This window comes from Protopterus annectens, chromosome 13.part0, assembly GCF_019279795.1.
Source record: "Protopterus annectens isolate FY-2018-M chromosome 13.part0, PAN1.0, whole genome shotgun sequence".
NCBI classification, from domain to species: domain Eukaryota; kingdom Metazoa; phylum Chordata; order Ceratodontiformes; family Protopteridae; genus Protopterus; species Protopterus annectens.
Window position 1 is genome coordinate 795950898 of NC_056747.1, and position 16035 is coordinate 795966932.

The following is a 16035-nucleotide window of genomic DNA, read 5'->3' on the forward strand; positions in this document are numbered from 1 at the left end:
ATCATAATAAGCGAAATCCATGAGGATTGTTGCATTACAGCATTTGTCAGTCAGCAACAATATGCACTTCATAAAAGCATTACTGAAAAAAAAAAAAACATATTGCTCTCCCAGATCCTAAGGATAAGGTCAGTGTTCACATGGTAGGTCAGGGAATAGCTTGGAGCACAGTACTCCTGGAGAATGTCACCGCATAACCATGAAAAATCACTTTGTATACATTTCCATGGTAATCTCTTGCGGGAAAATAGTCTGACTGTGACACTTGCCTATCACAAAGGAAATGTCTACAGTGTTACAGTGTAGCCTTCTTATGTCAGACAGGGAATACTTCATACAGGTAAGTGAATTCTGAAAGATAAAACTAAAGCAATTCATGGAAACTTTTTTTTCACTATGTTCTCAGAATAAGTAAGAACAGTTGATGAGTTTAGAATAGACTGCTGGCCAGCAGATTAATGTCTTCTGGTTGGGGTAGGTGTTTAATTGAATGCTTAAAAATCAGCTTTCTCTATCTGTTAGGAAGGATTGGGCCCTTGGTTGACAGAGTAGTGATTTCTGTAGCCTGTTGGCTGCATAACCCAACTGGTTGGAACTTTATAGATTTCTCTTGTAATAGAAAGAAAAAAATAAATATATTTTCCTTGCTAGCTTCTATAGTGACCCCTGCATTATGGGATGCATTGCTGTTGTCTTGTGAACAGTACAGAGTCCGTCATGAAGGCCCTAGTTGCAGAAAGAGAAAGTCCCTACCAGGGTGGGGGAGCTGAAGTTATGAAACTGTATTTCCATTACTGCTTGGAATTGAAAATTGCAATGCAGACACATAGCTGAGAACTTATCTGAGAAAACAGCTTTTTGTTTTTCTAGTGGGGGAACACCAGTACATAGGAATACATAAATAAATACATGCATACTGGAGAGGAAAATTCAAAAGAAAAGAAATATATAGAACACAGATATGAATAAAAAACCAACTACCCCCAATTTTTTATACAGGGTGGCAAAAGAAAAAAAAATCAACATATTAAACACAAATTAGAATTCTAAAATGCTTGCAGTTTACTTGCTACACTCAAAATACTCAGAGTGAAAACTCATGAGGTTTAATGAAATTAAAAAGTGTCCTCTGAATAACACATATTACTTACACTAAATTAAGATGGTTAAAAGAAGAGAGGTAAACAAGATAAACAATCACAATTCTAGACCTTGCAGTAGAACTAAGTTACCCTTTTTAGATCTTGTAGTCTTGCAATTTCAGCTTGCAGCTTACTAATCTCTTCTTCTGCATTCCTTTGCATATTGTAATAGTCATGACGTTCCTGCACAGGAGAGAAGTAGATAGCATGCATCATACAGAGATACATCTTTAGAAGTATCAGACATTTTCTTATAAGCACAACCTTTAAGGGAAGCATGCTTCGGCAAAGGTCTATATCTAGTAATGGAGACAGAAACATACAACTGTTGGCCAGAAGGGATGGCTTGGCCAGCAAGTCTGCCCAGTAGTTAGTTCTCTGTACACCAATATACTAATTTGTACTATTCCCATTAGAAATGCCTGGTTATCCCATGAATTCATGATACCCCCCTATTTTTTGTTTCCATGATTATGTTAGGAAGGGTCTAATGTACTCATTTCTAATCCTGTCCATCCTGGTCACACCCAATGGAAATCTTAACATCTTTAACTCTGCTACCTCCAGCTCTCACTCCTGTCTTTTCGTCAGTGCCACCGTCTCCAACCCATATAACATTGCTGGTATGTGTGTGTGACGGGATTATATGTTAATTATATTTCATTTCAAAAATCGATGTAAAGAAAAAAAAAATCACAAAATTAAAAAAAAAAAATTGTTTCCTTTTGCAATCTGATCACTCAACCTCCACTATACACTCAGGCATAATTTGTCTAAGGTAAGGTGCTGGACTAGGGTTAGGGTTCATGCACAATCCCTTTCATTAAAATTACTACTACACAAGACAGCTTGGACACTAAATCTATCTCTTACTTAACCTTTACTTCAACTCTAACCAACTTACAAACACAAACACTCCCAACTCCTAATACTTAAACCTTCAGATTATCTGAAAGTTTCGGTATTAGTTTCCCAAATCCACACTTACCTTACTAGCACACATTTGATGTTATGCTTATGTGAAATCTTAAAATTCAGGTGAACAAAACTGCTGACTGAGTTTCCAGTCATTCACACCTTCAGTCAGCAGCAGATTTGATGGAGTGAACGATAATCATTTATATATATGTGTGTGTGTGTGTGTGTGTGTGTATATATATATATATATATATATATATATATATATATATATATATGTGTGTGTTTGTGTGTGTGTAAATACACACATACACACACACACACACACACACACACACACACACACACACACACACACACACACACACGGGAGCGAAAAAGACCATGCATGGACAGATAACAAGCAGGTGCATGTATCCATAATAGTATCAGCAAAAATGAGACAGCAGTCAACAACAAGCACTCATTTCCCACTTTTATTTGCAAGTCGTCACCACAAATGCATGCAGACTGGGATTCCCATTATCCAGAGCTTCTTCAATGCATGAAAACAAGCAATCAAAAATTCCTTATAGAACCAAAAAACAAGTGAGAAAAATAAAACATTACAAACAAAGCAGTTCATGGAGACAAATAAATAATGAAAAGTACAGCATATACAAAAATAGAAATAGTTCTTGTATAACTTTTAAATAATGTTAGCAGTCATTCATTATCTACTGGTGCCATCTGCTGACCAGATATAATATAACATCCAGAAAAATACAAATAGGTTATTACAAGGTATATGCAATAACATAATGACATGCAAAAGACATTAATAAAAATAACTTCTGCTACTAAAAAAATAATAATAATAGAAAAACAAACAAACAAAAAAAAAAACGAATGAACAAACCCCAGGCTTGTATGATTAGCTTTCATTCCTTTATTGTATCGAAACTTCATCAGACTAAAGAACAGGGCAATGCATTCAAAATATAACTGTAGAATAATGCAACATGAATAATAAGAAGGTGTCAATTACCAATAAATGTCACTATTTAGTAAAAGAAAACTTATTATGCAGAACTCCACTTATTAACACAACCAATAAAAATCACACTTGACAGAATATATTAACTATTAAGTGCTGGAACAACCTGTATAACAGTCCTGTCAATGAAAGTATATGAGAATGTATTAGAATGTATTAAAAGAACTGTCACTGAAGCCATTTAAGAGCACATTTCAAATTCAGTGTGTCATTCAGACCTGGTAAAAATTCAGCTCTCAGGCTTAACTGCCACTTCAGTTCTCTCACCTGCAATAACCCATCAGAGTCTCCGAAAAAATCATCAACTTGCTCCAAAATAAAAAATAAAAATTTGTCAAAATTATGGCAATTTACACTATGCTTCGCCAAGGTATTAGTCATGTCCTTGTTTCTTATTGCACTTTTGTGTTCTTTAATTCTGTCACTGAGTTTCCTAATCGTCTTTCCTATGTAAAAACAGTAACATGATGTACAAATGCCACAGTACACAACTAATGAACTATTACCGCCATAATAATGTGTAAACCCTACTGTAAAGCTGCAATGAGAGCAAGTGTAAGAGTTGCCAGTGAAGATGTAATTGCAGCAAATGCATTTACCACATCTAAACATGCCTTTAGGTTTCTTTGTCTCATTAGTGATAGACAATAAAAATAGACAATGTTTATTGTCAAGACAAGACAGTACTATAAGAAACAAGGACATGACTAATGCCTTGGGGAAGCATAGTGTAAATTGCCATAATTTTGACAAATTTTTATTTTTTATTTTGGAGCAAGTTGATGATTTTTTCGGAGACTCTGATGAGTTATTGCAGGTGAGAGAACTGAAGGGGCAGTTACGCCTGAGAGATTAATTTTTTCCAGGTCTGAATGACACCCTGAATTTGAAATGTGGTATTAAATGGCTTCAGTGACAGTTCTTTTAATGCATTCTAATACATTCTCGTACACTTTCATTGACAGGACTGTTATACAGGTTGCTCCAACACTTAATAGTTAATATATTCTGTCCAGTGTGATTTTATTGGTTTGTGTTAATAAGTGGAGTTCTGCATATTAAGTTTTGTTTTACTAAACAGTGACATTCATTGGTAGTTGACACCTTCTTATTATTCATGTTGCATTACTCTACAGTTATATTTTGAATGCAATGCCCTGTTCTTTAGTCTGATGAAGTTCCAATACAATAAAGGAACGAAAGGTAACCATACAAGCATGGGGTTTGTTCATTCGTTTTATTTATTTATTTATTTTTATTTATTTTTTAGTCGCAGAAGTTATTTTTATTAATAATTAATTCTCTTCTGGTGTTTTTCGGTCTGTGTATAATTGTTATAAAATCCGAATTTTATAAGTTTTACAGTTTTTTCTTGTCCTTTCATGATGGATGTCATCCCTACTGCTGAGACTGGTGTTGATTGCCAGGAAATAAGCCGAAATGAACAGATTAATTCTAATGGGCATATACAAGTGGTAAAAGATCTTTCGCAAAATGATCTTATACAAAACGATCTTTCATAAAACATTTTAAATGCCTCCACTTACACTATACCTTCCAGCCTGATGAATCATATCCAGTCACTAGAAGAACAAAAAGGCACAGACTCTCTTTTGAAATTTTATGAGTTTATGCATAGTCAAGGTAATTCTACAGTTCTTAATAATCTGGATACAGTTAACAGCATAGATTGGGACATTGCAGTGGTTAATAATGTTAATAATACAGAAAATGCTACAGCATTAAGTCAGTATGACCCTGCAGTTAATAATTCAGCTTTGGGACCTATTCCTACTACTAAAGAATTAGAAATTGAAGCTATGAATGGAGTGTCTATAGAGAATTCCAGTTTTACTACTGGTGCACATATTTCCTCAGTGTCACCTAATCGATATATGTCTGCAGCATCTAATCAGTTTATGTCAGCAGCATTTAGTTATCATCCTGGTTTTCCACTGAATGGAACAGTTGTCACTGTGTCTGCTGGGTCTGTTGTGCCCAGTGTCTCTTTGCACCTAGAAAGTGGCTCTCTTGAGACAGTAACGTCTAACATTGGGTCACTGCATGTGAATGTAATTTGTGACAAGAATCCCCAGTGGGGGGATTCCCTGCCTGAAGCTATTCAGCAATGTGGTTTTGGTAGGGAACTTCCTATGATTATGTCAACAGGCCAACAAGTGAATTCCCTACCTGAAGTATATCAGCAACGTGGCCATGCGGTTGGGCTTCTAACAGTTATGTCAACGGTTTTGTCAACGGCCAAACAAGTTGATTCCCACCAAATGCCTTCTGATTCTAATTACAGGGAAGGTCTAAATAATGATTTACTTCTTTTGTTGAATAAGACCGGAGACAACAATCCGTTTTTGGCTACTGATTTTCAGCCTAACATGCACAGTAGTAACAACTACTTTAGTGGTGTGACAGATTACACTCCTACAGAATGGAAACCCTTAATATTTAAGCTGGAATGAAAGTTAATGTCATTTAAGAGTATAGAGACAGATATCCAGTTTTTTAAATGTCTGCATTCAGCAAGAAATAGTACAGAAAGGTTTAAGAGTCTATAGGTTCCCAAATAGAACTTCCATGAATTCCGAGTTATATAGGGAACTTAGTAGAATTTACAATGAAGCAGGGCTTAGGGCTTTAAAAGTGATGATTTCTGATAATAAAAAAAGACTGGAAGAGTTAAAGTCTGAAATTACTGCCTTAAACACTATGGTTCTCAAACATCCACAGTTTTGTGTGTTCCAGCAACTATACAATACTATTTCCCCAACAATTACAAGGTACACAGCCACTGTGGTTAACAGAAAAAGACAGAAATTAAATAGGGACCTACATCAGTATCAAGCAGGGCTTGCTTACCCAGTGAGAGGCAATTATAATTTTACAGGTTCTTCTTGTGGAAACGAGAACTCTCGATACTATCCTTCAAAAGTTTACAATTCTGCTAACATCTATCAAGTAAGTGGCAATGCTCATACAAACTTTAATTCAAATCCTTGCACAAGTTCTATGGCATATACTGGTTTACAGCCAGACAATCCTCACAACGTTATACAGTCAAGCAGTTTTAGTCATCAAAGAAAAGAACCTGTTAACAGATCTATGCTAGACAATGATATTATGAGTGAAACTAGAGCAGTAAGAGAAACTGTAAGCGAGGTGTTAGTGCCTCCTTCTCCTCTACATGGCAACTCCTCTCATCACAACTCCTCATTTCCATCTCAGTTGTCTGCCACTTATACCCCTCCAGCTGTTTATGGTCAGATGAATTCAGTTCAGAGTATTTCAGTTAATAAAGATGTTAACAATTATTTCAAAAGGGGTCTTTCCAATTCATCTTTTTTATCCCAATCATTACCCACTGGCAGCATGGGAGTAATATCTCAGAATGCAAGCCCCAGAGGAAGAATTCACACAAGAGGAAGAGGGAGAGGCAAAAGGAATATGTTTATAGTGCCGAGACATATGCACACCAGAAGCAGCTTCAAGTAAACACTAGGTCAGTTAAGGACTTCTCTAATGTTGTCACTGGGTTAGTTAATGATGTCTCCAAGGAAGTTAATCTGCTCTCTGCTAATGAATGTAATGTGTCCTCACTATCGTCTCTCAAGGAAGCTTTCATTGCAGAGAGCGAATTACCTAGTCATTCTATAGTTCATTCAGCAGAGAATGAATTACTCAGTCATTCTATATTTCATACAGCAGAGGTAGAAAGTAGCTTAATGTTAAACCAAACTTTTTCTAGTGTTCCTTTGGTCTCTGAGTTTAGAAAAAATGTTAGTGCAGTTGAGAATGACTGTCAAGGTGGTTTGCTACAGTCAGTGGTAACACCTTCTTGTTCCTATGGATTGTCTGATACACCTACTTCAGTGTTTAATCTGTCTAACAAAGTATTATCAGCTGATCACTTAGAAGTGTTAAGTAAAGGTTTTACGTTTATACCATCACAGAGAGCTAATTTGTCTAATGTATTACTTGACCTTAGACTTTATATTAGAAAACTTTTGAAACTTAGTTTAGGTTGTGAAGATGATCTTGATTCTGTGACTTCTCAAATGTCTAACAACTCACAAATGTCTAACAACTCACATATAGTTAACTACTCTCAACATAAAAATCATAGAAATTCTTTGGATGTTACTGTTCTTAAAAAGAAAAGCCTGTACAACCCACCTTTAAATGACACACTTGCTACATTTTTGAAGGTATGTGAGAATGATTTTAGAAAAGAACTTGCTAGTAATTCTAATGTTAAATGGTTTAATTTCAAGGAAAATGAGAAAAAACTCTTTAGTATTTCGCTAACGACAATAATATCAGAATTATGAAAGCCGATAAGGGCATGGGCATTGTTCTGATGCAACATAACACGTATATTAACAAAATTGCTGACACTCTTAACAATGACGATTATTATGAAAAAGTTACTACTGATGTAGTGCATCATCATTTTGAGCCAATAGACCATGTTCTTAGTTTGTTAGCTAAAGACCACAGTATCACTACCGAAGAATTTCAATTTATGCATTCTCCTATACCTAGTTTGGCCAAACTGTTTGGCATTCCAAAAATACACAAACAAGTTAATGACCTTCCCTTCAGACTTATTGTTTCAAACAAATGCTCCAAAACTGAGAGGATAGCTTAATACATTGATTTTGTACTTAATCCTGTTGTTCAAGCCAAACCGTTTTACACTAGAGACTCTTGGGATTTTCTCAACAAACTATATAAAGCTAGTATTGATTTTACTAAAAGTATTCTTGTTACTTTAGATTTGGTAGCACTTTACACCAACATTCCTCATGTAGAAGGTTTGAATTATATCAAACACTTTTTATATACATTTGCAAAGTTTCCCAGGATAAAAAACAAAAAAGTCAAACCAAGTATACCAATGGCAACTGTGTCTGCCATCGACATGGAGGAGAAGATTAATTCTTTATTGGATGCAGTCAACAATTTAACTGCTTTGGTACAAAGACTTACTGAACAAGTCAATGATTCAGTTCATTTGAATCATTGCGGACAACCTTTGAACAGTCACCCTTTGGTTTCCGGTTCAAGACAGAGCCAAGACGATGAGATTCCCCTGGGGCAACATGCGAGCGTGCCTAACATTCACACAGATGAAGGAAGAGGATAGGGTTTTATTCCTATTGCTGGTACCAGCAACCAGGTCAATGATTTTACCAATTTCAGTCTTAAGACCTGGTTAAAAGAGGAGTCGTCTCTACATCTGGCCACTGATAACCAGTCTAACAACTTTGGTAGTTTGGATAAACAGTTGAAAACATTTCAAGTCATGGTGGTCAAATATAGAAAGTTCCAGCTTGAGTGTGATTATTTGCGTGAAAGTATTAAAGTGGAAAGGATACCAAAAGGTCTCCGTTCATGGAAATATCCATCTGGACTCATCAATGATTCAGACTTGCATCATGAGTTGATTTCTCTTTTTAATAAACAGGGTTGTGAACTTTTGCAAGTTCTGATTCGGCATTATGAGAAACAAATGGCGGATTTAAACAAAGCCATTAAGACTTTAGACAGTTCTATTAAAAATGATTTATTATTTGATGTAAAATCTGAACAATATAGGCATGTTTTTATTAAAACTGATTGTTTGTTACTTGATTTAAAAGCTAAAAAAAGTCAAGAAATTTAATTGGGATCAACAGGAGTATGTGAAAGGCGTGGCTTATCCACGACCACCAGTTGTACACCAAACTTTTCATGAAGGTGACATTGTTTTTGTAGATAGTGATGTTGGTTTGATTTCACATGAATTGGAAGGCCATGACAATTTTAATGACAATATCCCTTTAGACAACCCCCCCCACGAGGAGATCCGAGAGATTAATGAATCAGAGGGGGGAGAACAATCAGAATTTTTTCAACAAAAACCACCCACCCACCCAGTCATTCCCCCAACAAATGTGGATCAGGGGGAAGAGGAAGGGGAGAGGGAAAGGGAGATCGGGTTGGCGGCAGACATATTGGAATTGAACGCAGATCCTATGGTTAAAATTATTTTTAACACCATTGAGGATTTTAAAGTGTTTAATTACAGTCATGTTGATGTTACTGAGGAGTGGGCCAATTCATTTGAAAAGGGTTTAACATTTGTTCCTGCACAGAAAGCCAAACTGGACCAGGTTTTGGTCCAATTTAAGTTGTTCTTGAGGAAACTCAGTTTCAATATTTTATTTGATGGTGGCCTTCATAATACAGGTTCACAAAAGAACAAAAGGCCCAGTACTTTTAATCCACCCCTTCATCCTTTAATTCTTATTTTTGAAAAACTTTGTGAAGATGAAATCAAGAGAATTGTTAGCATTCTATCTAATTGCCCTATTAACTTATGCATTTTATTGCAGCACATTCGAAGTGAGGCTTCTATTCGTATCATGCAGCCAGATAAGGGTGGGGGACTAGTGGTCATGAGTACGAATGATTGCATCAATAAAATGTTTTCTATTCTGTTTTCGGATGTTTATGAAGAAATATCTTTGGATGAGTTAAATGGGGCCCTTCATAGAATTGATTTGGCCCTTGAGGATCTTTTTTTAAATAATCAGATCTCACTCAGTGAAATGGACTTTTTCAAGGTCCATTTTCCTAGAACACCCACCATCTTTGGTCTCCCCAAGGTTCATAAATGCCTTGAGGACCCCCCCACTGAGGCAAATAGTGGATGCAAAAGGGTCTAAGACATTTTTATTGCTAAATATATTGATCAGGAGACCAAGAGTGCTTTCAACAATTATCCTGCTTTGTTAAAGGACTCGTGGTATTTTTTATTCAATGTTAATGACAGTTCATACAGAGATGATATTCTCTTTGTTTGTATTGATGTTAAAGATTTATATTCCAGTATCACACATGATACTGGCATTGACTGGTTCTTTCAATTTTTAGTGCCCATTGTTGGACATGACACAAGTTTGGTTCTCAGTAGCCTCATGGATTTAGTATTGCAAAATAATTTTATTAGTTTTGAGGGCCATTTATTCAAGCAAACCCATGGTGTTGCCATAGGTGCTGCTTGTGCACCTGTATTTGCCAATACAGTTATGGCTTTTTGGGAAACCAATTTCATTTTCACTTCTGAGTTCAAGGACGGTTGGTGTTTATACAAATGGTTTATTGATGACATTATTATTTTTTGGGTTGACACCGAGGAAAACTTGAAGCATTTTTTGACTACATCAATTCCTCTATAGACTTCTTAAGGTTTACAATGTCAGTTGATGCCACACAGGTCAATTTTCTGGATGTCACTCTCTTCAAGAATAGGGAATCAGGTAGATTTGATTCCACATTATAAAGGAAACCCACTTTTTCAAACTCCTACCTGCATTTCCAGTGTTGGCACCCCATCCATCAAAAGAAGGCTATTGTTAAAGGCCAATGTGTTAGACTGGCCAGGATGGTTAGACAAGAAAGTTCATTTATTGAGGAATGTAGTAAGTTATTTGATATGTTTTTGAGGAGGGGTTATCCTGAGGATTTTTTAACAGAAATTTTTACTGAAGTCACAGGGAAGAGATCATCTGGGTTTTATACCCCCCTTCTTGGTAATTTCCTAGTTCAAGCTGTCAACACTGTTGATTCTGGTTTGGTATCTACCAGTTTGGCTTATGGAAAGGCCTTGGTTTTGCCATTCAATTTACAATACAGGGAAATCAAGTACACTATTACAAAATTTTGGGAGATCTTCAGATGTGATGAGAATATTTTTAATAAACTTGGTGAAAGACTGTTAGTGGTTTACCAAAAAGACATCTGTTTAAAAACCATGATTGAAAGAATTTTGTCTAACTCACACAGAGAGAGTGAATAAATGTGGTCACTTTTCTCAGTACAAGTTTATTCTTGAGGGTACGGAATGTTTTGTACATGGTTATGGTAAAATCAAGCATAAGAAGAGATTCAATTGTGATAGTAAGGGCAGTGTTTATGTTGCTTTGTGCCAACAGTGTACTTGTTTTTATATTGGCAAAACCATCAGACAGTTTAGGTACAGGATTTATCAACATTATTATGACATCAGTAAAAAGGATGAGCGAAATGCCCTTTATAGACATATCAAAAGATTTCCTTTGCATTCATTCACATTTTCTGTTTTAGACAATGTTGATCCTAGAGGTGGTCTGTGATGTTTTTCTTGAATTCCTGGAGCTCAGACGGCAGCTTAGGTGTAATGCTGCACGTTCTTCAGGTTTAAATTATGTCATTTCAATTGCCAGTCTCCTTGAGCTCAAATCCATGCTTGCTATTTAATATATTTGTATATATATATTTACTGTCTTATTTTTTGTATATCCCAGGTTTCATATGTATTTCTAATATATGTATTCATAATTTTATATATTTATGCATTAATATATTCACATATATTTATATTTTTCATGGTTTTATAAGAAGTATTTAACATGCACAGTTCATGTTCTTTTATTTCAACATTCATTTTCACATGTATTATGCATTTGTTATCTTTGTTTTTTCATGCATCAATTATTCAATGAATTCATTATCTAGGTGATATGATTATAATTGATTCTAATTGGGCGGGTGTTTAAATGGTTGTTCAGTGTTTGGTCTTTATTCTGAGGAAGTCCAGCCATTTGGTGGATGAAAGCTCTAAATCCAATAAACAGTTTTCCTACTTTGTTGGTGTTCTTTCACAGTTGCCATTGATATACAAAGTTTCCCAGCAAGAAGAATGATACCTTGGACACTTTAATGTCTTTAGTGTTTCACAACAATTTTTTCTACTTTAACAACAACATTTATAGACAGGTCAGAGGCGTAGCTATGGGGTCCAAGATGGCCCCAGCCTTTGCTAACTTAGTCTTAAGTGAGTGGGAACTTGATACTTTAGTTCATTTACCAGGGTTTTATTTAATGAAAATATACAGGAGGTATATTGATGACATTTTTTGTTTGGGAGGCTAGTGAACAACAACTTAGTTTGTTTATTAAGTCACTCACTGAAAGTACTGGATTTTTGGAAGTTGTTATAGCTAGCAAATACTTTCTGTATCTTTTCTTGACACCTACATTTCAATTAACAAGGACACAAGAGTACTTTCTTCCACTATACATAAAAAACAGACCTTTAGGAATAATTATCTTGATTTTCAAAGTCAGCATCCTTTTTTATTAAACACAATGTTGTAAAAGGGCAATTTATTAGGATTTCAAGACTGCCAGTGAAGATGCCACTTTTGAAAAGGAATGTGATTTTATGACTAAACTGTTTCAACAGAAGAATTACCCAGCTAACTTAATCAGCTCTATTAGAAGTGAAGTTAAAGCAGCAAGGTATACTAAGTTTACACCTATTTTAAAGTGTGGCTTTGATCCTTCTTACTGAAGAAACTGTGCTACCACTGACCATACTCTTAGTTTTTCCCTGCCTATTTGCAGATATGCTTCTGTCTTAAGAAACATATTAACTGAAAATTGGAAAATTATCCAAAGTGATCTTAACGTTTGCAACCTTTTGGGTACTAATCCTTGTTTTTCCTTTAAATATACCAAGACTTTAAAATCCTATTTTGAAAATAATGATAATCCATTTTTATTGTCTATCACTAATGAGACAGAGAAACCGAAAGGCATGTTTAGATGTGGTAAATGCATTTGCTGCAATTACATTTTCACTGGCAACTCTTACACTTGCTCTCATTGTAGCTTTACAGTAGGGTTTACACATTATTATGACGGTAATAGTTCATTAGTTGTGTACTGTGGCATTTGTACATCATGTTACTGTTTTTACATAGGAAAGACGATTAGGAAACTCAGTGACAGAATTAAAGAACACAACAGTGCAGTAAGAAACAAGGACATGACTAATACCTTGGGGAGGCATAGTGTAAATTGCCATAATTTTGACAATTATTTTTTTATTTTGGAGCAAGTTGATGATTTTTTCGAAGACTCTGATGGGTTATTGCAGGTGAGAGAACTGAAGTGGCAATTACGCCTGAGAGATCAATTTTTATCAGGTCTGAATGAGACCCTGAATTTGAAATGTGCTCTTAAATAGCTTCACTGACAGTTCTTTTAATACATTCTAATACATTCTCATACAGTTTCATTGACAGGACTGTTATACAGGTTGTTCCAACACTTAATCTGTTCTGCATACTAAGTTTTGTTTTACTAAACAGTGACACTTATTGGTAGTTGACACCTTCTTATTATTCATGTTGCATTATCGTACAGTTATATTTTTGAATTTGAAATGTGCTCTTAAATGGCTTCAATGACATTTTTTAATACATTCTTAATACAGTCTCATAAACTTTCATGGATAGGACTGTTGTACAGTTTGTTCCAGCACTTAATAGTTAATATATTCTGTCCAGTGTGATTTTATTGGCTTGTGTTAATAAGTGGAGTTCTGCATACTAAGTTTTGTTTTACTAAACAGTGACATTCATTGGTGGTTGACACCTTCTTACTATTTATGTTGCATTATTGTACAGTTATATTTTAAATGCATTGCCTTGTTCTTTAGTCTGATGAAGTTCTGATGCAATAAGGGAATGAAAGCTAATCTTACAAGCGTGGGATTTGTTCATTCACTTTATTTTTATTTTTTTAGTAGCAGAAGTTATTTTTATTAGTAATTAATTCTCTTCTGGTGTTTTGGTATGTATATAATGCAAAAAACATTGTTGCCATACAATTTTTTTCTAATAAAATATAAGCTCATATATTTCCACACATATATATATATATATATATATATATATATATATGTACATATAGGTTTACTATCATTATTTCGAACGTCAAAACATTTGCCATTCAAAATAATGAAAAGTTAAACTGAAACGAAACATTTTGAGTGTACACAATGTCGCCGCAAATGATAGACTCAACTGAGTCGACATTGTCACCGAAAATGTGACATGATAGCCGTAAGGGAGCTGATGTAAATCAAACTCCTATACAACATATCACATTTTAGCAGGTGGGGCATGCCCCCATGCACCTCCTGCTACTAATTTATTCCAACTACAAGATCTCACTATAGTGGGGATATGGATGAATTTCCAATCTCCACTGTACCGCGATCTCATACATATAGTCAAACACACTTATGCGACTGCACTACTGCATTTGCATAAGTGTGTTCCAACTCACTTTTCATTCTGAGAATGACATTCTGATTTTCGGCAGCATAACTGCTGACAGCATGTCATTCACAAAAATGATAGTAAACCATATATATATATCTATACACACACACACACACACACACACACACACACACACACACACACACACACACACACACACACACACACACACACACACACACACACACACACACACACACACACACACACACACACACACACACACACACACACACACACACACACACACTGCTAAACTGATTATCCCAAGTGATTTTTTTTGTGTAAAATTCTTTTTTATCAGTTTTATGTCCAAAAGTGACCTCACAACTACCTAGAAAATTGTTTCATTCCAAGGGTATGGCTTTTAAGGCAAGTGTTGATAGTTTCAACATTTGCAAATCCTGTTTTCAGCTCCCCATCACCCTACTGTAAAAGTATTCAAGCAATCTGATATTAATGAGTTACATACCCATCAGAAAAAAATCTTTAAACAGTTTGGTACAAGTCTTAAAACAGAATAGCCAGAGAGGATGTCTTTAGATGCTTTCCCAGTCTTGGCCCCTTCTTCCACAGCTTGAGGAGCAAAAAATAAATAAATAGATAATTACTCTAAAACTGTAGTAAGTAGCTTGATACAAATGTAATTCAACTTGCCACACACAGAATGCTTTAACTCTTCAGGTGTGACCACAAATGCAATATCATGAAATTAATATTGATGTATTAGTCCCAGCCATATCTCACAATCATCCAAAATTTTGGAGACTGTCTCTTACTTTTGCTTCATATTTTTCTCTGTCTATAATTCTGTTTAAAAAATGCACATTGATGCAAAACTTGTTTTATTAAATTTTTAAATGAATTGGAGGAGAATTTAAAAACTGCCCCTGATTTTAGCTGAAGTCCAAGTAGTAGCATACAGTTTCATGTCCACGTTCAGGTTAGGGTAATTCTTAAATTAGTTTATTGTAACCAATTTGTTAGAATGTCAAACTGAATACACTATTTAACACTAAACTAATTTAAAGATTTGGGATATGTTTTTACTTAAAAAAATACTTTTACATTTTTTACATCTAAAAATACAGAAGAATTAAGTTATCTCAGTTCCCACTAAAGAGGTACTGCTATCAGTTGCAGGCTTAACTCAGGACTCGTAGTTATAGGCAAAGGATTGGCATCTGTGCCTGTGAATGATAAAGTGTGAACCAAAGTTGACCATGGAAGACAGGCTTTATAACTATCCTCCAGATGACCCATGTTCCACTAGTGGCGTATGCACAGGAGAAGCCTGGATTGGGGGAGGGGGGGGATAACAGTGAGCACTTGCTAATTGATCACATACCTTAGCAGGAGGGAGATGGTGGTCTGGTTTCAACAGCACCATCTGGAGGAAGGCAAGGATCACAGTACTTACAATTACAGACTCTGGAAATCATGGCCATTAATGCACAATAGCATGAATTACTAGTATGAAGAAACTTGCACTTATATAAAATCCAAATGTAAGTCCATTCCAGCAAATGAGTTCAGGTCTGTGACCCAAGATAAAGTAGGAACATGTATCCAACACCTTCCATGCAGGAGGCTTTGCCAGGTGAACCCATTAAACAATATGTACTATAAATCAATGGCACAGGCCATACACTCTACTGAGAATAAAGGTTCTCCTTGCATGCTATCAGATTCACTCCAAAGAAAACACTACATTTGCTGGGTTGGTGAACCTCATGAAGAGATGTTACAAATGGAGGAATAAACAAGT

The 16035-nt window shown here is 35.4% G+C and overlaps 1 protein-coding gene across 1 annotated transcript in view; it reads right to left on the reverse strand.

Moving 5' to 3' along the window:
* Positions 1-16035, reverse strand: part of LOC122787678 — a 970705-nt gene that overhangs the window by 223645 nt on the left and 731025 nt on the right. The window contains exon 14 of the mRNA XM_044054524.1: positions 1233-1325. Within this exon, the coding sequence (XP_043910459.1) occupies positions 1233-1325 (93 nt within the window). The remainder of the gene's footprint in view (positions 1-1232; positions 1326-16035) is intronic.